The following is a 27,088-nucleotide window of genomic DNA, read 5'->3' as shown; positions in this document are numbered from 1 at the left end:
ATAAAATAACTGGAAATATGTGCTGTGTGGGAAAGAAATATGGTGCTGTGATAAAGAATACTGGCAGGGGATGATGATGGGGTGGAAATCTACCAGATACTGTTCAGGAAAAGCCTGTCTCTCTGCTCCATTCCACCCTCCCAGGGCCCTTCCTCCTCCCCAGCACCCCACCTGCCAGTCCCACTCTAGTCTTTCCAGGTGCCATTTATCTCTTGTCCCCATTTGGCACTGTTCAAAGTTCTTTCCTGTCCTTTCCTGTCTTCCTTCTGCAGATATCCTGGAATGAGGGGGTTGACTTCTGGTGGCATGAACTCATACACGAGGCAGGGGATGAGTGTGAGCCTGAGTGGTGTGATGCCGAGGACCCGCTCTTCATCCTGTACACCAGTGGCTCCACAGGCAAACCCAAGGCAAGTGTGCGTGTGTGTGCGTGTGTATAGCATGTAATGACATAAATTTTACTCTACGACCCTGAGGTACAGAAATGTCACATTACCTTTTTTTAAAATATATTTTTATTGATTTCAGAGAGGAAGGGAGAGGGGGAGAGAGAGATAGAAACAGCAATAATGAGAGAATCATTGATTGGCTGCCTCCTGCATGCCGCACACTGGGAATCAAGCTCACAACCCGGGCATGTGCCCTGACTGGGAGTCGAACCATGACCTCCTGGTTCATAAGTCAACGCTCAACCACTGAGCCACGCTGGCCGGGCTCATATTACCTTTTCTAAATCAAATTTAGACACTAGATTGTGAGGCCTAGGATGAGATAATTCACGTGGGGGCTTTCATAATGCCAAGAGGAGGAGAAAAGGATCAGTCCATGTGATTTATATTGATGTTTTTTGCCCATGCCTACATGGTTTGGTTGAAGGAGAGCTGCCTTGTCTACTCATGGTCACAGGTAGGCACAAGGATCTCTCTTGGGCTCCTAGACTACAGCTCTTAGAGTTCAGTTTCTTCAACATGCCACACTTTAACATGTAGTTCCTCCCAGAGCACAATAAGAGCCAAAAAATACTTAAGAAAACCCTGTTCCATTGACTTGAAAGATATGTTACTCTGCCTTCCACCTACCCCATCCCTAAATTCTTTGGAATATCCCTTAATGGGCCTTTAGAAACACAGTTTTGGCCTCTCTTTCCTAGGGATGGGATATTGATAAAGTAAGAGAATAAGATTGTCTCTTCCCCCCACCACACACACACACTTTCATTTTGTCAACGGGTAAATTGAGTGTGTGTGCACAAATGCACAACAGAGACACTATTATGTACTCAAAGTGATCATATGTTAGAGTGATGTGGGTAGCTCAGAAATACCATTTTAGGGTGTGGGTGTGAATGATGGACTGAATGTATATGTGTGTGAAGTGTGATATGGGAACATGGAGAAAAGGTGCTAGAAGAGATGGATGCTCTGAAAGAGGTGCTGGCAGAGCCAAAATCTTTGAGGAGGATATTCCTCTAGCTCTGCCCAGCCAGCCTATATTTGGTGGTCAGTGGGGGTGAACCCAAGCCCCATCCTGAGGCCCTATTCTCCCCGCAGGGTGTGGTACACACAGTTGGAGGCTACATGCTCTATGTGGCCACAACCTTCAAGTACGTGTTTGACTTCCATGCAGAGGATGTGTTCTGGTGCACAGCAGACATTGGCTGGATCACTGGCCATTCCTATGTCACCTATGGACCAATGGCTAACGGTGCCACCAGTGTTTTGGTGAGAGTGGAGCTGGGACCCATGGCTACCTGGCCTACTTAGGGGTGGACAAGATGATCCTGGGTGACTGCCTCCAATGGCTACTTGGTCTAGAGGAAGTAGGACTTACACAGTTCTTACTCAGTTCTGAGGGGATTATGAATCCTAAGTGGGAAGTTCTCTTGGCTTATCTGGTAAAGGAGTGAAGGCACGGGTTTGTCAGAAAGGGCAAAATACTAAGTCTGAGGGTATGGTAGCGGGGTGGAGGGGACTATTGGGAAGGACCAGGAATGACCAGTCTTCACTGGGGTTAGTTTGAGGGGATCCCCACATACCCGGACGTGAGCCGCATGTGGAGTATTGTGGACAAGTACAAGGTGACCAAGTTCTACACAGCACCTACAGCTATCCGCCTGCTCATGAAGTTTGGAGATAAGCCTGTCACCAAGTGAGACCCCTCCCCAGCTGTTGCCCCATGGGTGTCCCTCAGAGTTGGATACTGGCCTTTGTGTACAGTCTTTTCCATGCCACTGTTCTAGCTTTCTGATCTGGAATGGAAGTTGGGTGGCGGGGGTGGCAGGAGAACATGGGTATGTCTTCTGATTCCCAGTGGTACTTAGAGCCTAACTCTCTCCCCACTCCCTGCCCAAGGCATAGCCGGGCATCCTTACAGGTATTAGGCACAGTAGGAGAACCCATCAACCCTGAGGCCTGGTTGTGGTACCACCAGGTAGTAGGTGCCCAACGCTGCCCTATTGTGGACACCTTCTGGCAGACAGAGACAGTGAGTAAAGGGTCCAGAAGGTTGGGGCTCAGGGATAATATGGGAAGACTTACTCAAACCCCTGATCTCTGACTTCTACAGGGTGGCCATATGCTGACCCCCCTCCCTGGTGCAACACCCATGAAGCCTGGTTCTGCTGTGAGTGAGGCTCCTTTGGCTGGTCCTGGCTAGACAGGGGTAGAATCTTGGGGCGTTTGGCCTAGGTAGAGGGTGGAGGACTGGACTGAGATGTGTGATGAATTTGGGGCTCTGCCTCTCCTTGGGAGAGGTAGAGTTGAGTCAGAGTTGCCTCATTTCTCTCCTTGGGTCTCTTGTTTGCTTCCAGACCTTTCCATTTTTTGGTGTAGCTCCTGCAATCCTGAATGAGTCTGGGGAAGAGTTGGAAGGTGAAGCGGAAGGCTATCTGGTGAGGCCCTGGACCTTTGTGGTCTCTGAGGAGGAGTTGGGGGAAAGGGTCCACCAAGGGGTACCTTACTTTGCTTCAAAGTTTATAACCTAATCTCTCCTGGTAGCTGCTGTGATTAAAGTTCCAAACTTGAAGGTTTATCCTTTGTAGAGACCCTGCAGGGAATCGTTCTGGATATTTTGCCTGCCTCTCTGCCTTTTGGCCCATGAGACTCCTAAGGGCTCTGTTCAAAGATCTCTAATGGTGCCTTTTTGGGTCTGGAAGACTTAGTACCAACTTTTCCTTTAATAAACAATTCTAATGTGAAAGGAGGCTTCATAACATAGTGGGAAATCATATAGGCTCCAGAATCAACCTGCCTCAGTTCAAATCCTGGCTCTGCCTCTTCTGTGACCTCAGAAGTTAAGTTGCCTAACCCCCTGAACCTAAATTTTCTCATTTGTAAAACAGGATTCTAATAGTACCATTGTCTTCTGTAGTTGCTGGATTGATTAAATTAGATAACCCATGTGAAGAGTTTAGCACAAAACCTAACAGTCAGTGCTAGATAAATTTTAGCTGTTGTGATTTGTATTAGTACTTATATTGTCAGCCCTGACTCTCCATCCCACTTCACTTTTATTAAGAACAAGGTAGTAACAAGGGCAGCACTTGAATCCAGGTCTTCTGCCTCTTAGCCATCATCTCATCCATCTGCTGCCACAGGATGTTATTGATTGGGGCAATAATTTACTCATATGTGGGTCCCACATTTTTATACAACTGTTTTCATTTGCATCAAACTGGACCTGCTTTCCTGGGGGATTACCCAAAAGGACACTCAAATTTATTAAGTGCTTATTATAAATGGAACATTGTGCTAAGTATCTTCTACCTGCTATCAATTTAATCTTCAGATTATTTTCTCTGATTTACAGATAAGGATCCTGAAGCTCAGATAGGTAAAGTTACTTACCCAAAGTCACACAGCTAATAAGTGGCATAGTTGGGATTTCAAGCCTGGATTGTCTATCTCTAAAGCCTGTACTTTGTCTTACATCTCAGGAATGGCATTCAGGCCATTTCTCCTTAGATTTGGCAAAGCTTTGATTGTCTTTCAGTGAGACAGTGTAACAGATCTGATCACTGTGCCTTCCTCACTCCCCAGGTGTTCAAGCAGCCCTGGCCAGGGATCATGCGCACTGTCTATGGGAATCATGAACGCTTTGAGACCACTTACTTTAAGAAGTTCCCTGGGTACTACGTGACAGGAGATGGTGAGCCTTGGCTTTTCCCTACCTACACTTCCTATCAAGACATATACTTTTCCCTTTCATTTTCAGGAAGAATTGGCTAAGGGTGAAGAAACAGAGTGAGAGAGAAATGTGTCCAATGTGTCAGTGTCTAATACTGAGGCAGAGCTACAGAGCCTGTAAGAGCTGGGATGAGTACTGCAGGATGGGTCTCAGCGTGGTGCCATCTGAGATTTTTTTTTTAAATATATTTTTATTGATTTTTTTACAGAGAGGAAGGGAGAGGGATAGAAAGTTAGAAACATCGATGAGAGAGAAACATCAATCAGCTGCCTCCTGCACACCCCCTACTGGGGATGTGCCCGCAACCAAGGTACATGCCCTTGACCAGAATCGAACCTGGGACTCTTCAGTCCGCAGGCTGACACTCTATCCACTGAGTCAAACCGGTTAGGGCACTATCTGAGATTTGATGTATGAGGAAAGGTTCTTGTTGTCATTACTCCTGTGTTGAAAGAGATGGGGCATGTGACAGTATTACAATGTCATGTGTGTCCCCATATCTGGAGGCTGTGTTTGCCCATGAGTCCATCCACCATTTCATTCATCCACAGATATTTATTAAGCATTTACTATGTCCAGGTACTGATCTAAGCACAGGGGATATTACCATGAATAAGGTAGGCAAGTTCTCTGCTCTCATGGGGCTTACTTTCTATTAAAGGGATACAGACAGTAAACTTAGCAAACAAGTAAGCTAGCTTATTTTAGTGATAAGTGCTATGAAGGAAAAGTATTCTAAACAGAATAATGGGATAGAGTGTCTGCTGGCATAGTCATATATGGGATGGTGAGAGGCTTCTCTGAACTGACATTTGATCACAGACCTGAAAGGTGAGGAGGAGCCAGGCATGGGAAATCTGGAGTTAGTGTAAGTGTTCTGTGTAGACACATGCTTGAAATATCTGAGGAACAGACTGAAGCTTGTGTGGCCAGAGTGTAGTGAGCAAAGAAAACGTTATATGTAGTTGGAGCGGTAGATAATATAGGGCCTTGTGGACCATGGTGAGGATTTTGATTTTATCCAATGTACAGTGGGAGACTTTTAGAGGTTTTGAGCAGAGAAGTGATGAGGACTGATTTACTGTTTAGAAAATATTTGTCTAATTTATGGAGAATAAACTTTGGGTGGGTGTACTAGTTATCTATTGTTGTGGAGCAAATTACCCCAAACTTGGCAGTTTAAAAGAACAAATAGCCCTGGCCAGTGTATTTCAGTGGTTAGAGTGTTGGCCCGCACACCAAAGGGTCTTGGGTTTGATTCCCGGTCAAGGGCACGTTCCTGGGTTGAAGGTTCCATCCCTGGCCCAGTCTGGGCACATATGGGAGGCAACCAATTGATGTGTCTCTTTCACATCGATGTTTTTGCCCCCCCCCCCTTTTCTGAAGAATTGGTGGAGAGAATATCCACAGGTGAGGATTAAAAACAAATAAACAAAACCCAAACAAATATATTATCTTATAAAATTTCAGAGGATCAGCAACACAGTGGCTTAGCTGGCGGTTCTTGTTCAGAGTCTCGTGGGTTACAGTCAACTTGTCCTGAAATGTCTGGAGGACCCACTTCCAAGCCCACTCATGTGGCTGTTGGTGTGAACCCTCAGTTCCTTGCCACTGGGCATCTCTATAAGCCACTCACGACATGGCAGCTGGATTCCCCCAGAGCAAATAATCTGAGAGAACACAACCAAGATAGAAGCCACAGTGTCTTCTATAATCTAATCACAGAAATGACATCCCATCACTTCTGCCAAATTATATTGACTACACAGACTAACCCTAGTACAATGAGAAAGGACTACACGGGTATGAATGCCAGGAGGTAGAGATCAGTGTGACCACTTTGGAGCCTGGCTACCACAGTAGGCAAGAGTAGAAGCAGAAAGACTTGCTAGGAAGCTAGTGCAGTGGGTGTGGTGGTTTGGTAATGTGGATCATACATCCTACTGTGGGTATTTATTATGCTGTGGATTTCTTTTCTTCCCAGGTTGCCGGCGAGACCAGGATGGCTATTACTGGATCACTGGCAGGATTGATGACATGCTGAATGTATCTGGTGAGGGCCAGGGACCATTCTCCTTTCTCATTAGCCCTGATCTCTCAGCAAGTCCCAGTTAAAAGCCTTTTGAGAACCAGGATGTCCTTTGGCCAAACCTTGTTTGGAGTAAAGCATTCAGTTCTGGGCCCAAGTTTTGGAGGAAGAGTGAAAACACTGGAATGTGCCTAGAGGAGGGGAACTGGAATGGTGGGGCAACTGAAACATGCCATGTGAGGAATGAATGAAGGGCTTTCCCCATTTGACTAGACCAGGTCTGTCCTGTTGGCAGATGGAGCAGGGGTAGGGGTAGGGGTAGGGGTACGGGTAGAGGCCGGGATCTCTCATGGCATTTCCTTTCCCTTGACAAGGACACCTGCTGAGCACGGCAGAGGTGGAGTCAGCACTTGTGGAACATAAGGCTATCGCAGAGGCAGCCGTGGTCAGCCACCCTCATCCTGTGAAGGGCGAATGCCTCTACTGCTTTGTCACCCTGTGTGATGGCTATACCTTCAGCTCCACTCTCACCGAGGAGCTCAAGAAGCAGAGTGAGGAGCCTACCTGGGCAGACACTGGGGGGTTTGTCCTGATGTCCCAGTTATCTCAGCAGGCTGTTGAGGAAGGCTGGAGTAAGCTGTTCCCCAAACCACAAACAGGTCCCAGAGGGCTGACTGCCCTCTTTCCATTCAGTCTCCACTAGGATAATGGCCTGCATTTATAGAATTCTTTCTCTGTACCATCACTGTGCTAAGTGCTTTAAATGCATATAATCACCCCCCAAATTGATCCAATTGTTACCCTCATTATAAAGACTAAGAAATTGAGGCTCAGAGAAGTTGAATCACTTGCCCAGGGCCACACTGCTAGAAAAGTGGGATTTCAAATCTAGCAAGCTGATTCTAGAGCCTGACGGTGGATTAAGATAAATGAGATAGTAAAGAGATAATGTGCCCTAGCTGGTTTGGCTCAGTGGATAGAGTGACTAAAGGGTCAAAGGTTCGATTCCAGTCAAGGAACAAAGCTATCTTTACTTTGGTTTTGGGGAGCCTGGCTAATGATACTGAAGAAATGCCTAATGATTTGTTGTTACAGTTAGAGAAAAGATTGGCCCCATTGCCACACCGGATTACATCCAGAATGCACCTGGCTTGCCTAAAACCCGCTCAGGTATGTTCAGAGGCTGGAGGGACTTGGATTGGGATTGAGATTGACTGAGGCCCACTAGTGGTGGAATGTGTGGATGGAAGCCTTTGGCAGGGTTGGAATGGGTCATTGTAGTCACCAGGTAACCAGAAGCCTGTGGTCCCCCAGGGAAAATCATGAGGCGGGTGCTTCGGAAGATCGCTCAGAATGACCATGACCTGGGAGACATATCTACTGTGGCTGACCCATCTGTCATTAGCCAGCTCTTCAGCCACCGCTGCTTGACTGTCCAGTGAACAAGACTGCCCTTTATCCCGTACTCCCCGCTGCTTGCCTTTCCAAAGTTTTGCCCACCCTCCCTGCCCCTATCCAGGAGTGCTAAGGGCCAGGGCTGACCCACACGGAGGACCAGCTTTACCCCTGGGTGGAGGCAACTTTCTGTGACTGCCAGGAAGATAGGACAGGACCCAGGTCAGTATCAGGCTGCAGTGCTTTCAAAGAGCTCTTGGAGCCCAGAATAGGGTGAAGGTCATGTCCCTAACCCAAACTGAGTGTTCGGAAAGCAAGTGAGGGCCTAGACCAGCCGTGGGCAAACTGCGGCCCGCGGGCCGGATCTGGCCCATTTGAAATGAATAAAACTAAAAAAAAAAAAGACCGTACCCTTTTATGTAATGATGTTTACTTTGAATTTATATTAGTTCACACAAACACTCCATCCATGCTTTTGTTCCCCTCCGGTCCATGTAATGGTGTTTACTTTGAATTTATATTAGTTCACACAAACACTCCATCCATGCTTTTGTTCCGGCCCTCCGGTCCAGTTTAAGAACCCATTGTGGCCCTCGAGTCAAAAAGTTTGCCCACCCCTGGCCTAGACTGAAGAAGCAGGTAGGCAGCTCTGTAATCCTGTCAACTCTCAGGAAGCACCAGTACTTATCTTGGGCATGCACTTACCCTTAGAAACACCTGTGTATGAGACCTGGAATAATTATTATTTTTAAAAACACTTTGCTTCTTCTGCTCTGGGTCTTTTGTGCCAGATGGCAGTGCTTGCCTGCCCATTTGCTCCAGGGGCTGTGCAAGCAGGCTGTTTCCAGATGGTTTTCAGATCATTTGCTTCTTTGCAAGAGTAAATGTGTTTTATTCCTAGGGCCAGAGGAACTTGTCTTCCTTGCCCTCTGTTCCCACCCTCATCTGAACACAGTTGTGCCCACGACAGACACTCTCAAATGAAACTCTTTTCTTGCCTTGGTTCTGCTCAAGCCCTGTGGTTGTTGGAATAAAGTCTGTGACCTCAAGAAGGTGGTGACTTGTTTTCTTAGGTATCTTATAGGCTGGATACTTGCTAGCTGCTCTGATCTGCATGAGGATATTAAGGGGAGTGGCTTTTCCCAGGAATACCCCAATATCCTCCTCCTAAAACTTTTGGTTTGGGCAAACTAGGCAGGTCTACACTCATAGGCCCTTTGACAAATTACTGAGCTAAGCAGGAAAACAAATGAAGCCAGTTCATAACTGTGATGTTCCATCATAGTTGCCCTCCCTCCAGCTCCTGCTAGGGCCCCTCTCTTCTCCCTATGACCCCTTGGGAGCACTAGTGAGTGACTAAGGATTGGAATTTCAGGGCCCTATTCATAGGGTCTGGAGCTAGGGTGACACTGATTAGAGCCAAGTCACTTCCCCTGCTCTAATCCACCTTAAGTGGGCTGACCCAGATTAAAGCTCCTCGTTCCCCTAATTGCACAAACCAAGGAATCACAGAATCAGAAATGTAGTTTTATTTAAGGCAGAGGTAGGGAAAGGCTATGCCCTTCCATCCCCCTCCTCCTACCCCTAAGTTCTATCCTAAGTCAGACACTGGGACCTGCTGAAAAGGCTGAGGGGCTGACAGGAAGGTGGCAGGGTATTGGACTCTTACCTCTGATCAGCTTCCTTTCAGTTGTACCCATACCCCGAGGATTTAGGGGCTTCTAGATCTCACCTAAGGGAAATACAGCTTTCCTGGTCTTCAAATGGGACGAACCCAGAATTCACCCTTCTCTGGAAGAGACTAGCCCTCCAAAGGTAGGAGGAGAAAAGCACCTGTCAAGAGGACTAGGAGAGGGATGACAAGTATGAGGGATAGAAGGTCTCTTGAGCGAAGTCTGGGCAGGCCTGGCTGTGCCCTCACACAGGGTATGGGTTGTCCAGAACTGCCACTCCTGCTACCACACCACCATCTGCATGTTCAGTGGCTTTGGTTCGAAGCAGATGTCCCACGTGCTTGTTCATCACAAGTGTCTTTCCCTGCCTATAGAAATGGGAGCAGGAGACACACAACTGTCACCTAGACTCAGTCTTCAAACCCATGACCTTCCCTGGTTCCAGCTGAGCAGTACATGAGTCACTGACTACACCCAAGAAAGTGCTAGGATTTTAGAAACAGGTTTGGGTTTGCATCCTAGCTTGGAAAATACTAGCTCTGTGTCTTTGAACAAGTTACTCAGCCTTTCTAAATATCAATTTCTTCAATTTTAAGTGGGGATAATACCTCTCACTTTGCAAGACAGTCATGAGGCTTAAATAAAGCAGGAAAAGCACATAACATGATGCTAGGCTCACATTTCATGTTCTATAGTTATAAATCCCCTACTTCCCTCTCAAGATGGCTATGGTGATGGGGAGGATATGGGATGGTGGAGAGGGTTTGAGAGTGGCAGGCAGAGATGCTGTGAGTGGTGAGAGGGGATGATTATAGAGAGGGCAGGCTCTGGTGGGGAGCATGGCAGGATCTGGTATTCCTATCTTGCCCTGACCTTGGAGTATTTTCTAGGAAGCAGTAAGGGGGACCAGAAACTGTTCCTTATAAATACCCAAGTCTTCCTCTATTCTTGATTCTTTAGTGCTCAAATCCAAATCTAGGGGCCACTCAGATTTTCAAAGCCACTGAGTATCCTCTAGCTGGCCCATTCCACCTTTCCCCAGACCCTAGAAGACTGGGAACTAGACCTAAACTCTCTTCTTTCTTGGGGTCTCCTTCTAGTCCAGGGTTATTTTCTCATCCATATTGATACCTTAAGTGGTATCAATTACTTGAAATTTCCTTTATAGTTGCAAAACACTTCTCATCTGGGCTTCATTTGATAGCCCTGTTAGGTGGGCAGGTCTTGGGTCCTTGTTTTTTTTTTGTTAGATAAGGAAATGTAGCTAAGAATAGGCAGAGCTGTGACCTGTCCAGTGCTTCCCTCCAGGTTTTCTTGGTTGGCCCTCTGGCAAGGAAGAGCCCCTCCGGATTGGCTCACCTGACATAGACACCGAAGATGCCCAGCTCTGAGATACATTGGACCACTCGGACAGGGCATCCAGGCCGTAGTAGGCAATTCCCAAAAGGCTCAGGCTCAATCTTCTCCATGAGGATGTAGGAGGCTCTCTCCTCGCTGTCTTTCAGCCGCTCCAGGGTCTGCACCATCTCCTCCCCGTATAGGTTGTTACCTGCAATTCCACTGGCCAGTCACCATGGACCCTGTGTCCACCTTTTCCACCCCGTTCCCCCACTTCTGGGGCCGTCTGGGCAATCGGCAGCCTCAGTTCCTGACACCAGCTCACTGAAGCCAGGGCAGGCCTGGCTCCCAAGGAGGAAAGGTCACCTTAACAAAAGAGTCTTGATTCACACAAGTGAACACACCTTCCCCACACCATCCTGCCCTGGTTCTCCTCCTACCTGTCTATAGCTTTTACTTTTCAGCCTCTCTGACTGGCTCCTGCCCCCCTTAAATGTTGGGATTTCCAAGGAATTAGTCCCCCATCCTCATTCTCTCCTCCATGTACACACTTTTTTTTTTTTTTTTTTTTTTTTTTAGGAAGATCTCTTCCAAGACTCCATCTATATTCTACAACTTGTTAACTTCCAAATCTTTAACTCAAGCTCCCTGCTCTAGACATCACATGAACATCCATTGGGTCCCGAAAACAAACTCAACATGTCCAAACAGAATACATTACTTCTGCCTGAACCTGCCCATCTTGGACCTTCCTACTCCCAATCAGGCAAAAGGTATTCCTGAGTCATATTTAACTCCTTCCTCTCCATTACCTCACCCAGTCAGACATGTCTCTTCAGTCTGCACCCCACACTGTCACAGTGCTAGCCCAAGCCTCTACATTGCTCTTCTGGACACCTATGCCAGCCTCCTCTCTGGTCTTAAAACTCTAACAACATCCCACTACCCTTAGGAAAAATCCAATTTCCTGCATATAGTAAATGTCCTTTATAATTAGGTCCCAAACTACCTTTACCAGCTCAAAACCCTGCCTCCTACTTCCCATGCTGTACTCCAGCCTCACCGTAACTCATTAATCTCTCAACACTTTCATGGACCAGTGCTTTTGCTTAAGGTTGCTCCTTCTGTATGGTATGCTCTTCCCCATTTTCCACCTGGGAAACTCCTACCTATCTCCTAAGACTAAGATCAAAAACCGTTTCCTCTCGTTCTGTGAGGCAGAAATGATCCCTGCCTTCAAGAAGTTCACACTAGGCAGGAAGACATCTAAAGTCCTGATATATCCCCATCCCACTTCCCCACAATCCACCCACAGACACCTCAGACTAAATTTGTCCAAACCCTCAAGTGCTGGTTAATTAGATTCCCCTGTGCTCCACAGCACTTGTCACAGGGTCTCCTGGGACACTGTCCAAGGTGAGAGCCTGTGTTCATAGCAAGTGCTGGTCAGCACTGGTAACAGTCTGCTAGCCCCTTTTCCCTGAGCAGCCCAGAAAAGGGGGATCCACATACCTCCACCTTCTCTCTGGGGCTTTAACACAAACCGGTTAGGAGCAGCAAGGGCCTCAGCGATGGCCTGGTCCCCTTCTTCACCCTGGTAGGAGGTAAGAAAGCGGTCACTGGCAGTCTTTGGCCAAAGAGGCAGGAGGTGAGGTCCTGCTGGTTGGGCAGAGCAGCATCAGAGGAAGAGCATCGGGGAGAACGGTAAGCCCCTTTAGACCGGATGCATGTGGCCCCTCAAAAAGACTCCTGCAGCAGCAAGTACAAGAGAATAAGTTTTCTCTGGCAACAATTCAGGAGTCTGCAGCAGAAGATCTGGAAAGTGGGTACAGATATTCCCTAACCCTTGCTGTCTGCCTCAGCCTTTCCTCCGGTTACCATCCCCATCTCCACCTTTGCTGAGAGAGTTTACAGTAGATTCTAGCTCCTCTCCCCAGGACAGAGCATCACTGACCCAAGTCCAGTCCAGTGCCAGCTCCAGCCTCCCCAACGCATTGAGCTCTGGGTCCCTACCATCTAAGAGGCCTGCGGTGGGAGAAATGGGCTGCCTACACACCAGATCCAGTGAGTACAGGCCAGCAAAGGTGGCACGGAGGCGGGCCACAGCCTCAGGCTGGTCAGGGAGCAACACCTCCAGCACGCCCACTCTGCTCAGTTCCTGCTGCACCTTCTTAGTTCCAGCCAGCTGGGTGGCAATATCTGGGCACTTGACAGAACATGACCTCTCCAGCAGCAGGCGTGCTTCCCAGTTCTGCAAAGAGAAAACAAGAGGAATTCTACTTTATTTCACATCAGCTGTCCATTAAGTGCCAGGTATCGTGCTTTCTATTCTCATTCATTATCCCCAGGGTCACTGCAACATCCTTGTGAGGCAGGTGTGTCCCCTTCCAATCTGCAGAATTCTTGCCCTCAGGGAGCTCCCAGTCTAGCTCAATGATACATGACTATGATGAAAACGGAAAACATTAATGTGAGAGAGACACAATGATCGGTTCAATTGGTTGCCTCTCGGGGCCAGGGATCAAACCAGCAACCCAGGTACATGCCCTTGACCAGGAGTCAAACCCGAGACCCTTCAGTGTGCAGGCCAATGCTCTAACCATCGAGCAACACCAGCCAGGGCTCTCTCCCTGGAATTCTTTTCCAAAGGATGATTGAATCCTTCTCAATCTTAAGTCTGGCCTCAAAGTCATCTTTGCAAATCACCCTATTTAATGTGGGTTTCACCATAATTCTCTACTTTTTCATCCTGTTGTTTCATTCAAAGAGTTTCCCCCAACTAAAAGAAAAGCATTTTTTTCTATTTTTGTTTACTTTCTGGTGTCCATCTGCCTGACCAGATTGTGAGCTCCATGAGGACTGGTCCCTTGTTGTCTTTGTTTCCTGCCGTATCCCCAGTGTCTAACAGTTTCCTGCCTGGCACTTTGTAGGTTCTCAATAAGTATTTGTTATTGTTGTTTAATAAAATGAAATCTGAGAGACAGGTAGAGTTAGACAGGTGAGACTTAATAGGGAAGAAGTACTGTAAGTCCTCACTTAACACTGTCGATAGATTCTTAGAAACTGCAACTAAGTGAAACCAATTTTACCATAAGCTAATTGATATAAATAAGAGTTAAGTTCCTATGGCATATTTCTGATCACAAAAATATCACCAAACTTCTAAATAAAGACCCAAACATTTCTATTATTAAAAACTGAAATAAAAGTGAGCTATACACACATTTAAGAAAGACTAATAAAAACAAAATAATGACTTTCCAACCCACTTAGTCCAACCCAGGGTTGCGGGTAGAGGAGCCTATCCCAGCAGCTCAGGGTGCCAGGCAGGAACCAAGCCTGAACATGATACAACCCCCCACTCCCTCCCCCACACACCCACTAGACTGGGACAATTCAGACAAGCCAGATCACCTAATGTGCACATCTTTGGGATGTGGGAGGAAACGAGTACCATGCAGACATGGGGAGAACATGCAAACTCCACAGAGACAGTGGCCCCGGCCAGAATCAATTTTTCCCCTCGTTAACATTATAATGAAACAACATTATTCAAGGACTTGCTGTTCTCAGATTAACAGAATAATATGGGCAAAGGCCTATAGGTGGGTAATCACAAGATGAAAAGTCCAGTGTGTCAGGATTTTAGGGTGTGAGAGGCAGGGAAACAGCAGAAGGTCATGCCCACTCTAGTCCCATGCTCAAGCACTGGGGGGACAGTCTGTCCTTGACTCCAGACCACATCAGACTGCCCACAGGAGGATCAAGGCTATGGTCTGAGGAATAGTGCCCTGCCTCCCTATCCTAACCCCACCTTTGCCCATGCTGTTCTTCCTTTGATATAATCATCCACCTGCAGTGGCTGATCTTCACCAATAACCCCAGGCACCTAACTACTAGGCTGGTATTCCAGGCAGAGTTACAGGTGCCCAGAACATCAGAAATAAACCCAGATAAGTACCATTATATTAGAAGCAGGGAAAGTAAAACTCAGAGATGAGCAGGGGCTTGTCCATGGTCCACTAGCAAGTCACTAAGCCTTGCAGACTTATCTCCATGTTCTAAACCTGGTCTGAACTTCTCAGTTCCTTAAAAATGTCCTCCTTATGCACTAATTTCCTTCCTTATTAGCTCCACTTCGCTCTTTTTAAAGTTTTATTTGGCTCTTTCCCCCAAACCTCCTGTCATGGAACCTGGATCCATTTTCTAAATGGATAGCTTCTCTCTTCCCTAGTCAGTGAGTTCCCACCATTGCTAACCACAGAACCTCCTGTAGAGCTGCTCCCTTTACACCTGGGCTTAGGGAGAATCCCATATTCAAAGAACAATAGATATAGAAGGAGCTCTCTCAATTTTCTAGTGTAGTTCCCTCAGCTTACTGACCAGAAAGGGTCAGGAACCTACCCGTGGGCACACAGAGGCAGAGCCAAAGGCTCATGACCCCTAATGATATTTCCTAACTTATTGCTTCCTTTACCTTCTCCCCACTGAAAGCAAGGCTTTTTAGCCTTTCCATGCTGTAGATTAGGGGTAGGGGAATGATATACTGGGAATGTCATTGGATTGAGAGTCACAAAGCCTGGGAACTCCCGGTGGGACCTTTGGCAAGCCTTGCATCTCTCCAAACCTTGGTTTCTCCTTTTGTATAATGGGAATACCTATATGCCTCACAGGGTGGTTGTAAGGATTCTCTGAAATAATGGATGTGGAAAGTAATTTTGAAACTACATGGTAGGGATAACAAGATAAGGTGATCTCATTACTGTCATTAACAAGAATGGGCAGGTGATATAAACTCTCTGATGCATAAAAAAGAGCGGTAAGAGTTGGCAGGAAGGAAATGGTCAGTGGTGTGGTAAAACTGGTTTGCATCAGCTTGTAAGAGCTGACTGTACCCATCTCTTCCTAACTCTGTGTTTAGAGATGTTAAATTGGGTAGCTTGAAATTGGCCATGATGGGGAGAATTTACACAATACAAGTCAGCAAATGCTACAAATTACTTTCCCTTCAGAAAGATGATTGTTAAACACTACCAGCATATCCCCAGAAACAGTGTGAATGGCTAAAGCACTGTGGATTCCTGAGGACTCAGATTCTAGAATTCAGTGTTTGTAGAGAGTGAGAGGTAGCAAAAAGCTTATAGGATTGGAGATTCCAGCAGCAAGTTCCCTGAGGAAGTAATGAATCCAAAGCTCAGGGAAAACACGGTTTGTCGTGGCACCTGAGTTGGGTCTCTGAGGAGTGATCGTAGGTCCCCAGAGGCCAAGAATAGTTGAACAGAAAATACCAACCTGTTGATTGTACTGACTCGGCATGTAGCCATCCCGGAAGTAAACCACAGCAATTTCCTGGCCATCCCTAGAACACAGGATGGAGAAAGCTGTTGTGTTAAATTATAACTGAAGTTTTCAGTAGTTCGATCTATTTCAGGGCACATCAAAATGAGTTTGGCTACTTTGAAAGTCCACAGGGGCAGCCTAGACAGGGGTTCATTGGAACCAGTGAGAGTAGATACCATACCACTACTGCTTCTACTAAAAACATGGAGGTGTTAAAAACAACAACAACAAAAATATGGAGGTGTCCAGAAAAGAATGCTTTAGGATATTCCAGATCTAGAATCATTCTAGGAAGGCCAGAGGGAAACTAGAATCAAATTAGGTAAATTTTTTAAAAATTGGGCTTAAAATTACTGAGCAGCAGTAATACACTTGTGTTTACTGTGTAAACAAGTTGAAAACAGGCTGAGATTTTTTTTTTAAATAGTGGGAGTGATGGTAGGGAGATGTAAAATTATGAGTCTAGTTAAGACACAGGCTGTCTTTTGAACTTTCCCCCCTTTCTTTGGTTTATTTAGTATTTTCTGGTTATGCCCTGGCCGGGTAGCTCAGTTGTTTGGAGCAGCTTTGCAATACACCAAGGTTGCTGGTTTGATCCCCAGTCAGGACATATACAAGAGTCAACCAATGAATGCATAAATAAGTGAACGACTATTTGTTATCTCTTCCCCTCTGTCTAAAAATCAATCAATAAAATTTTAAAAAATTTTTCTGGTTTATCTGGAAAGTAAATTAATGACTTTATTTTGTTATGATAAAAGTACATTTTGAAAGTAGTAAATGGTATTGTGAAATTCCATGGAGGTTCTTAATTTTAAGAATTATAAAGTTCCAGATCTAAATATGTGTGCTGTAAGCAATACTATACAAAAATGTACTAAAGTCATCGGGTGGTGGCTTAGAGCACAGACCCAGCCCTTGAGGTCTTCCTGAGCTAAGAGCAGGTCCCAGATCAATCACAGAATAAGACAGCTACTCATCTTCCTCCCTGACTGCCCAGCCCAACTGCTGAGGCCTGACTTAACTAGCCACCAAGAGGGACAAGAAAATTTTGGGGTGCCCTAGTCAGTTTGGCTCAGTGGATAGAGCATCAGCCTGTGGATTGAAGGGTCTCAGGCTTGATTCAGGTCAAGTGCCCGGGTTGAGGGCTCAATCCCCAGTAGGGGGCATGCAGGAGGCAGCCACTCAATGATTCGCTCTCATTATTGATATTTCTATCTCTCCCTTTCCCTTCCTCTCTGAAATCAATAAAAAAAAATTAAAGGGAAAAAATGAAAAATTTGGGAGCCTAAGGGTATATGAAAACCAAGGTTATTTTAAGAAGGCCGTTATCTAGAATGTCAACAGTGCTGATATAGCCCTTTAGAAGCAGAACTTGGCAAGCCTTCTCCAAAATTTCCTGGAATGATGGGATATTTCAGAGTTCACCACTAAAATTTAGAAAGAAGGAAGCAAGCTATCATTTCTCCCAGAAGAAAGGATCATTTGGGGGAAGTGGGTGAAAGGACGAGTTTCCATAACCAGTCCTCTATTGGATCCTTGGGGAATGCACCCTGAACACTTACAAAAACAGCTTTCGGTCTTGGTCCAAAGATCCCTTTTCAGAGACATCTTCAAACCTTCGCCGGATGACACGAATGTTCCTGGGAAAGATGGGCAAGGGTCATGGGGAGTGGACGCTCTGGTCTGTGTGCTCGCCCCAATCCTGGGGCTATATCTGGAGGTCTTCCCCGCCTTTCCTTACCTGGCCAGTAGCTCATTCTCTATGGCACGCTGGTCAAATACGTTCCTTTCCTTCTCCTGGGCAATCAGTAGCACCAGAGCTCTGGAGGAAGAGCACAGGGGGCCCATCTTGCTTATCCTCCCTCCACACCACCCCCTTCAGGAGTGAGAATGACAGCACAGCTTCCCTGAACCAGATATTCTCTCCACTCAGGACTGCCTCAGGCATAGATACCCTAGGCTACAATGTATTATTTCCTGAAAATAGGAAACTTGAAAAAATAAAGGTGTCTATGCCCCTTCTTTAATAGGCAGGTGAAATATTGCAACGATCTGCAATTTTTGTGCAAATTTAAAACACCTCAAAAACCCAAGAGGACTTTTTCTTAAAATTTTACATAAGCCCTAGCTGGTTTGGCTCAGTGGACAGAGCGTTGGTCTGCGGACTGAAGGGTCCCGGGTTCAATTCCGGTCAAGGGCACATGCCCAGGTTTTGGGCTCGATCCCCAGTCGGGGGCATGCAGGAGGCAGCTGATCAATGATTCTCTCTCATCATTGTTGTTTCTATCTCTCTCTCTCCCACTCCCTTCCTCTCTGAAATCAATATATATATATATATATATATATATATTTAAAAAACAAACAACAACAAAAAACTTTACATAATTCTAAAATCTTTCTGAACAATAAACAGGTAAGAGTACTAAAGAATATTTTATACAGAACAATGCTGGGGGTTGGGGCTAATAGCCCTATTACTAGATTGCAAAGATATAATAAAAGAGTTTGTGATTCTTACATGAAACATTAGAATAGCTAATGGAATCCTATAGGAACCCTATAGCACCAACTATAACTAAGGGATTATCTCCCAACATTTCTGTGATGTACCCAAGGATATTTTTTTCCATTGATTTTTTAGAGAGAGAGGAAAGGAGGGAGAAGGAAAGAGAGAGAGAGAGAGAGAGAGAGAGAGAGAAATGTGAGAGAGACACATCAATTGATTGCCTCCCACATGTGCCCCTACTGGGGCTGGGGATCGAACCTGCAACCCAGATATGCACCCACGACAAGGAATTGAACCTGCAACCCTTTGGTGTGTGCTCTAACCACTGAGAACACCGGCCAGGGCCACTTTGATTCCACAGTATTAATGGAACCATTGGGGCTCACCTGGTCTCTTACTCCCTGCGTATTCACATGTTTCTTAAAGAAAAAGGAGCTCAAGGACTCAGGGAAAAGCTAATGCCAGACAACTGCCTGTTTGGCTACCAACCGATCTGTTTTCAGTTGTCAAAGGCAGATCCAGCCCCCACAAGACTCTCTTAAGGCCAATGCTCAGCAGCCCCCAACTCCGATTTTGCTGTAGCTGTACTGCTCTGTGCCCTTGGTTTCTTGCTGAGACTATTGGATGGCCAGACTTTGGCTCAGGATTCTAAGTGTGGATTCCTGACCTCCTGTACTTGGCTTCTTGTCTGTCTCTACATCTTCCTACTGAGCAGAACCTTTTGGACTACACTCTGCCTGCCTCTTTTCCATTTAGCCTAAATACAGGTCCTAGTATGCAGCCTCTCCTGGCCTGCCTGAAATCTCTTGGGGTAAGACATGACATTAAGCTGAGTCTTGGCTTTGAGTTGGGTATCTGTGAGACAAGCTACAAATGGTGCTTCCACAAGCCGTACTGCTCTGAGAGAGTCCTGAGGGACAATGGCTTGCTTTCCACTTTGCAGCTTGATCTGCTCCCGGGTGCAAAGGTGGTACCTGGCCCACCTCTAAGAGGCAGAGGAGGAAGGCTGGAAGCTGAGGTTAACTATATGCCTTGGTTAATGAAGTCAGCCTGCTCCCTGCTAAATAATCAGAGCCAGACTCAGAAAACATATTATCCTCCTCCTCCCTTCAGTCTGAGCAGTCCACCAGGAGGACTAGAAAAGTTGTCAGCTAAGGAAAGTGAAGTGGCAGTAACATGCTAGCTGGGAGTGAAGACTCCTGAATCCCAGGCCTCGCTCTGTCAGTGACCTCGGTATCACTTGTCCTTGGGCAAATCGGTTTCTTTCCTTAAGCCCTGACTTCCCCATCTATAAAATAAGGATGTTAAATAGATCATAGTTCCCAACCTTTTATACAAGAATCTCCTTTCTTATCTTTGCTCATTCCAATCACAGATACTATATTTTGAAAGAGCTAAATGTCTAAATTGAAATCATAATTTTCCATGTTTCCTTTAAAAAAATTCTTACAAGTATGAGATAATTAATGAAAATTCATCTGCTGTGCAAATGCTGGAGCCTCAGTTTTTCAGTCGATACTATGGCACCACTCCTCTTGGAGGCAGAACAATGTAGTAGAGAGAACACAGGCTTTAGAGGCAGATAGACATGAATTCTAAACTTAGTAGAGGCCCAATGCATGAATTCATGGATGGATGGGGTCCCTTAGCCTGGCCTGATTGGGGCAGGCCGGCTGGGGAGAGGGACTGCGGGAGGTTGGCTGTGGGAGCACACTGACCACCAGGGGGCAGCTCCCCCCCCGAGTGTCTGCCCCCTGGTGGTCAGTGCACGTCATAGCTACTGGCCAGTTGTTTGGTCTTAATGGTCGCTTAGGCTTTTATATATATAGACTAGAGGCCCGGTGCACGAAATTTGTGCGGGGCTGAGGGACTCCCCGCCCCACACACACACCCTCTTTAATCCGGGACCCCTTGGGGAATATCCGACTGCCAGTTTGGGCCTAAACCAGCAGTTGGACATCCCTCTTGCAATCTGGGACCAGTGGCTCCTAACCGCTCACCTGCCTGCCTGCCTGATCACACCTAACCACTCTGCCTGCCTGATGCCCCTAACTGTTCCCCTGCCTGCCTGATCATCCCTAATCACCTCTGCCTGTGTGCCTGATCGCCCCTAACTTCTCTGTCTGCCTGCATGATCGCCCCTAACAGCCCTCCCCTACCGGCCTGATCGCCCCTAACTGCGTCTGCCTTGGCCCCGCCACCATGGCTTTATCCGGAAGGACATCCAGAAGGCTGTCCGGAAGATGTCCGGTCTAATTAGCATATTACCCTTTTATTAGTATAGATTAGCTGTGTGATTTTGGGCAAGTTCTTCAAAGCCCTCAGTTTGCTCTTCTGTAAAATAAAACTAATACTTCTTAAAAGGTAGTTATTATTATTAAAGTATCACATAATGATCCTTGAGCTTTTAAAAGAATTTTTCAAATTCATGATTTCATTTAATTCTGTCTACCACTCTTTTAGGTATTATCATTACCCTCATTTTACAAATGAAACTGATGCCTACAGAAAAGAACAGACTTAGCAAAGGTCATTGCTGGATCAGCAGAAATACCTATTTGACTCTCAAAATGAGGGAAACCAGTCCTGGCTCTGATACTCCATAGCTCCTACCCACCAGCCCCTAATTTTGGGTGCACAAGTCTTCTCTCTACATGTTACTTACAGCTGGGCTGGAAAACCTCTCTGCACCAGTGGTCCATCAGCAGTTCCCCAGCTGATCCATCTCCTGGCTTCACTCTCTTAAAATACAAACTAGCCATTGCCCTAGCTGGTTTTTCTCAGTGGTTAGAGCATCAGTCTGTGGATTGAAGGGTTGTGAGTTTGATTCTGGACAAGGGCACGTACCTCAGTTGCAGGCTCAGCTCCACCCAGGTTGGGGCATGTGTAGGAGGCAACCAATCGATGTGTCTCTCTCACATCAATGTTTCTCTCGCTCTGTCTCTCCCCCTCCCTTCCATTTTCTCTAAAAATCAATGGAAAAAATATCCTTGGGTGAGGATTAACAACAATAAAAAATACAACCTAGCCTAGAGTTCTACCTGACAAAATATTCATCTGACGACTTCTAAATGTTCAGAGTCACCCTAGCCAGTTTGACTCAGTGGATAGAGCATTGGCCTGCAGAGTGAAGGGTCCCGGGTTCAATTCTGGTCAAGGGCACATGCCCAGGTCGAAGGCTCTGTCCCCAGAAGGGGGTGTGCAGGAGGCAGCCGATCAATAATTTTCTCTCAATGTTTCTTTCTCCCTCTCCCTTCCTCTCTGAAATCAATAAAAACAAAACAAAACAAAAACTCAGTTTGAGGTTTATTGGGTCTTAGTGAGGTTTAGCAAACCCAGAGAGGCTCTCTGGGAGGCAATAAAGTGCTCATGAATGTCAGTTCTGGAGGAAGGTGGACTCTGGGCTCTATTACCAACTCACACTTTGACTTTGAACAGTTTACTTAATTTCTCTGAACCTCACTTTCTTCATCTGCAAAACCAGGGAGAGGAAGAGTATCTACCTTGGAGTGTTTGATTTGAGGATTCAGTGAGATCTTGTATGCAAAGTGCTTAGCACAAAGTATGGCACCAGTGAGAGCTCACTCAGAATTAACTACTAATGCTTTATTAATATTGCAATAACTGTTAGTACAGTGGCCCCTCACTTATCAGGGAGTCACTTACCTAGCATCTTCACATACTTAGAACATGGTTGAGAAATAGGAAGGAAGTAAAAACTGCCTCTAAGAAATTAAAATACACTATAAAATCCCTAAATCAAAGCTTATGCATTCATTCATCAAAGAGGTTCTCACACTCAATAGACATTTGCTTTCCCAAACCACAGCAAATAAAAAAGGAGGTATAGGCATGGGAGTGGAGGATTCCAAATTCAAGCACGCTGGCAAAAAAACTATGAAGGAAAAGAACGAGAGCTTAGAGCCTCAGAGTTGGGGCCATTAGTGCAGGCAAACAGCCTCGCAGCCTTTATAACTCTAGGCAGCACCTCACTGACCATCATAATGATGACCCCGAGCCTACATGGAAAGATTAAATTATAGTTAGCATCTCTTATTTGGGAAGAAAGCCCAAAATTATTTGGGCTCTTAAAGTGTTAAGCTTTTCTATTCCTAGAACAATTCGCTCATTCCCTAATGATGTCAGACAAAGAGGTTGCTATACCCATAAATGCTGAATCTAAAGCAGGATTCTTCTGCCACTTTTCCTCCCCCTTACTTGGCTGAGCCGTAGAGCTCCCAGGCTTTGGCGATCCCCAGGGCCAGTCCCTTGCTGGGATTATTGGAGAGGATCCTGGCAGCTTCTTTGGTCTTACCCAGGACATTGAGAACATGTCTGTTGGAGGAGAGATGACTGTTCAGTAATTGAATGGACCTGAAAGACGCCTATGCCTGAGATTCAGACACTTATAGGAACATCACTTTGAGAATCAGCTGAGCATTAAAAAACACCTTACCATCATATTCCTGTAGGATCCACCTTAGGCTAGAATATATGGGCTACCTTTACCCTAGCTCCTGGTATATATGCACAGAGAAGCCCCGAGACCCTGTGAGCTCCCAATGAGCTGGAACCCCTTTCCCTGAGCCCCAGGTACTGTCTGGAACCCTGCTGTAGACCCTCTGGAAGTACAGCAACCTGGAGCTTCACTGCTGGCTAGAATTAAATGCCAGCCCTCAGATGGGAAACCTGTGTCTCTCTCTGCCTTGGAACAGGCAGATACTGTTCCCTCTGCCTGGAATACTAACTTGTACAATAAGGGGGTAGGACTAGATGAACTGTGAGGTCCCTTCTTTACCTGAAATGCCAAGATCTAATTACAAGTGGAAACTGCTTGTGGGGAGGGATGACACATGACCCAGGGCCCAGGAAGGCATAGTCAGAGTTGGAGAATTGGAAATCCCTGTCCCCGCCTGTGACTGTAGGCTCATCAGACTGTCACCTACTGGTGTGCCCAGGGCTGCCCAAGGGACCCACCGGTGCACAGCTGGGGTCCGGGAGGCCAGGCCCCCAAAACTGGCAGAGATGGTGTTGATTTCAATCTGTTTCAGGGCTGGGGAGCCATCTGCGTTGCGCTGGAACATGTAGTCTGAGCGATTCAGGCCCAGGAACACAGTCTGTGGGGAAAACTGAAGGCTGAGGACATTTGCCCAGGGGCTGACTCTGAGGGCCTAGCCACGGAGCAGACAGGCACCATGAACACTACATAGAGATTAGAGGCACTGGCTAACACTCCCAAACACAGCAGAATCGATGTTTTGGTCATCCCAGGATTGGCCAGTGATGTACAAATCCAGTGGAGACAATGAGAGGCAGATTTCCATGAGTTTAGGGCCTGGGATAATTTCTTTGGTTAAAAAAAAAAAAGGAGGGTCAGGTCCCAGACGGGTGGAGTAGAGAATGTTTACCTGGGCAATGCCCTCTTTCAGGACTTGCTTGTAGATATCAAAGAGACGAGCAGTAAAGGTGTCCCTTTTGATGGTGCTGGAGGAGGAAACAGAACATTTTCTAGCTTACATGGCATCTTAAAGGTCAAGGAGTTCCACCCCGTCCATTGATTCTTGAATCCTCTCTGGGTTGTATTGGCCCAAACCTGAACACCTGCCAGAAAATAGTGATTTAGAACCCAGCTCTAGAGCCAGATGACCTGGGTTCAAATCCAGCTCTACCACTTACCAGTAGGCAACCTTAGAGAATCATTTTACCTCTCTGTGACTGTTTGCTTAACTGTAAAATGAGGAGGAAAACAATTATATTTCCGTCACAGAGTTGTGGTGAAGAGTAGAGAAGATATTACATGTACAGAACTGAACACAGTATCTGGTCCCAAGAACCAGAAAATGGCATGTGATATAACCATTCTGTAGTTAAGTAGCTCTGATGACTATAAGCTTTCTGACTGACTTCACATTCACTCTCTGTAGTTTCCCCTACACTTTGGGGCCTCCCAGACAAGTCTTCTCTTCCTCTTCCATGCTGTCCTCAGAGATTGGAAGACAGCAGTTATGCCCTGTGCCCCAATAGGAGTTTTCTGACGCAAGCCAAGTATCCTGTTTTTCTCTTCGACCTGTCCTCATGTGCTGTGATTTCCTCAAGCCTTCCCTGTCTGGGTCAGCTCCCCCTGCTGTGTGCTTTCATAGTACTGTGGGCTCTCCTTTATAGCCCTGATTGCAGCTGCAATTTTCCACTTTATTTGTGTGATGATTAGCGTTGTCTCTCCTATTTGCCTATAAACCACATAAGGGTAGAGACCGTGTCTGCTGGCTCATCATCATGGCCCAGTGTGCTGTTGTGATACATGGTGGGAGCCCATCCAGTATGGTTTTCTGGAGCCTCAGGGAGAGGCATCCACAGGTAACTAATGCCACACCTGTTGTCCCTCAAGATTCAGGGTGGTCTCTGCATGCCTGCTCAACCCTGACTTGCAGGCTCACCTTGTTACTGCGACCCGCCGAGCCCAGAGGCTCAGGCCTGCCCTGAAGTTCCTCTGCTCCGCAGCCAGCTCTCTCATAGGGTTTCCCAGCCCCTGGTGAGGAGTAGAGTCCCCAGCTGGGCTTCAGCCTCCTGGAAAGTTGAGACACATTTTCCCTCTTCCAAAGAGGTGCTTTCCTCAAACCTAGACTCTAGGGGGCTAGCTCACATGTTCCTGGGGCTCTTCTCCATTACAAGCTAGGGATTGTGTGTATTTCAGAGAAGGGAACAGGGATTTCAGAGACAGGCTACAGAGAAGGTCTCCCACATAATAGCATCTTTAGGGTAAAGGTCATAAATCAGACTGGTCACATTTCCCACAGTCCAGAATCAGAGATGGTAGAGTTTACACATTCATGATTCATTGTGTTTTTAGCTCCATTGTGTTTTAGTTTCCAAGCTTCTTACCATTAGGATCCTTTGTCATATTCACCCTCACACCAATGTACACATTTTTAAAATATTTCATCTCTAACAAAATAACTGTTTTCTTTTGAAAAATTAATCAGACATGCAATTACATGTCTAGTCTCTCTCTCTCTCTCTCTCTCTCTCTCTCTCTCTCTCTCTCCCCCTCTCTCCCTCCCTCCCTCCCTCCCTCCACACAAACATTTATATATATATTTAATTCTAAAATAAAGAATGTAATTCTAAAGTAATTTCCCTTGCCCAAGGACCTGAAGGAAAATTAAATCAAAAGAAAAGAGATAGAAAGGGGTGGATGAAGTAAGTCATTTCAGGTGTTCTGTATTTTCGTTGCTCAGTCTGTGCCTCATCCCACCCAGAGAGGCCTTGAAGCAATAAGGGTCACTCAGGAGAAGAAGTAGATTTGACTTTAAACTCAATAACCTCACTTGCCCTCTGTTTTCTCTAAAACCAAGCTGATCTTCTCTAATTCCAAATGGAAATTTCAGTCTCTTCAAAGAAGGTGGTCACAGATCAGAGAATCACAGAATGTCAGGGTTGAAAAGGACCAACCTCCCCATTCTACAGATGAGGAAACTGAGGCCCAGAAAAAAGAAAGGGACTTGCTTGAGGCCATGTTTTTAAATAAATGGATTAGAAGCCAGGATTAGAAGCCAGATCTCCTGACTTCTACTATATTTGTTTCTCCTGGGGGGTGGGGGGGTGCTTGTATCCCACTCTACCAAGTCAGATGCCAGAGCAACACCTCATGGCTTTCCAGTCTTCCAGTCCCTTCTAGCAATTCCCAGCCCCCCAGTGTCCCACCACCTAGTACCTAGAAAGAGTTTGCTCCAGAAATGCAGCATTCTGGCTGACAGCATCCACCAGCAGGTTGAAGTCCATCTGCACAGCATAGGCCTGCTCCAGCAGAGCACTGGGGACCAGTGAGGGGAACAGCGTGAATGGGGCATAGCTCACCACCTGATGGAGAGAGAGTGGGCAGGGGTAGAACACCTGTGAATGTGTTGTCTTCCTGTAAACATAACCTATGGAAAGTGTGGCCTACATTTATTGAGGACACACATACTGCAGAATAGTAGTTACCTCTGGGAATGGAGGGAGGAGAATAGGATGAAGAAGGGGTACAAAGATAACTTCTAGACTGTAATATTTTATCCATTTACATTAAAAAGAAAAAGAAAAAGAAGAATAGCCAACAACAACAAAAACCCACGAAAAATTACTGCACATTAACTGTTGCAAGGCATTGTTTTGTTTTGTTTTTTGGTTTATTTGTTTTTGTTAATCCTCACGGGGGGGTATTTTTTTCCATTGATTTTTTAGAGAGGGTAGAAGGGAGGGAGGGAGGGGGAGAGAGAGAAAATTGATGTGAGAGAGACACATCAATTGGTTGCCTTCCACTCAGGCCCTGACCCAGGCTGGGGATGGAACCTGCAACACAGGTATGTGCCCTTGACTGGGAATTCTACCTGCAACCTTCCGGTGTGTGGGCCGACACTCTAACCACTGAGCACATCAGCCAAGGCACGAGGCATGTTTTAAATACTTTACATGGATTCATCATTTAACCTTATGAGGAAGATACTATTATTATACATACTTAATAAAAGGAAACTGGGTTTCAGAGAGGCTCAGTATGGAGTCCAAAATTATATTAAGCTGTTACGTGGCACTGGGATTTGAGCCAGGATGGTTACTGACCGTCCTCCCTCTTCCCCCTGC

General features: G+C 46.2%; 2 protein-coding genes across 7 annotated transcripts in view; one reads left to right on the top strand and one right to left on the bottom strand.

Moving 5' to 3' along the window:
* ACSS2 (acyl-CoA synthetase short-chain family member 2) overlaps positions 1–7,989 on the top strand; it is a 61,952-nt gene extending 53,963 nt beyond the window's left edge. For all 3 annotated transcript variants that reach the window (XM_005879779.2, XM_014550691.1, XM_014550690.1), the window contains 11 exons: positions 273–410; positions 1,551–1,721; positions 2,015–2,148; positions 2,352–2,484; positions 2,566–2,622; positions 2,810–2,890; positions 4,038–4,146; positions 6,170–6,238; positions 6,589–6,765; positions 7,310–7,384; positions 7,529–7,989. In XM_005879779.2, coding sequence (XP_005879841.1) covers positions 273–410; positions 1,551–1,721; positions 2,015–2,148; positions 2,352–2,484; positions 2,566–2,622; positions 2,810–2,890; positions 4,038–4,146; positions 6,170–6,238; positions 6,589–6,765; positions 7,310–7,384; positions 7,529–7,656 — 1,272 coding nt within the window. In that variant the 3' untranslated portion in view covers positions 7,657–7,989. The remainder of the gene's footprint in view (positions 1–272; positions 411–1,550; positions 1,722–2,014; positions 2,149–2,351; positions 2,485–2,565; positions 2,623–2,809; positions 2,891–4,037; positions 4,147–6,169; positions 6,239–6,588; positions 6,766–7,309; positions 7,385–7,528) is intronic.
* Positions 7,990–9,115: 1,126 nt separating this feature from the next.
* The window catches only part of GSS (glutathione synthetase), a 24,983-nt gene continuing 7,010 nt past the window's right edge, over positions 9,116–27,088 (bottom strand). For all 4 annotated transcript variants that reach the window (XM_005879776.2, XM_005879773.2, XM_005879774.2 and 1 more), the window contains exons 3-13: positions 26,181–26,326; positions 23,878–23,953; positions 23,447–23,586; positions 22,688–22,804; positions 17,705–17,785; positions 17,526–17,603; positions 15,913–15,979; positions 12,677–12,871; positions 12,133–12,214; positions 10,642–10,831; positions 9,116–9,650 (exon numbers count right to left, since the gene is read on the bottom strand). In XM_005879776.2, coding sequence (XP_005879838.1) covers positions 9,527–9,650; positions 10,642–10,831; positions 12,133–12,214; positions 12,677–12,871; positions 15,913–15,979; positions 17,526–17,603; positions 17,705–17,785; positions 22,688–22,804; positions 23,447–23,586; positions 23,878–23,953; positions 26,181–26,326 — 1,296 coding nt within the window. In that variant the 3' untranslated portion in view covers positions 9,116–9,526. The remainder of the gene's footprint in view (positions 9,651–10,641; positions 10,832–12,132; positions 12,215–12,676; positions 12,872–15,912; positions 15,980–17,525; positions 17,604–17,704; positions 17,786–22,687; positions 22,805–23,446; positions 23,587–23,877; positions 23,954–26,180; positions 26,327–27,088) is intronic.

Source organism: Myotis brandtii, unplaced genomic scaffold (assembly GCF_000412655.1).
Source record: "Myotis brandtii unplaced genomic scaffold, ASM41265v1 scaffold61, whole genome shotgun sequence".
Lineage (NCBI taxonomy): Eukaryota > Metazoa > Chordata > Mammalia > Chiroptera > Vespertilionidae > Myotis > Myotis brandtii.
Note: the sequence above shows the minus strand (reverse complement) of the source record. Positions and strands in the feature narration are given on the sequence as shown.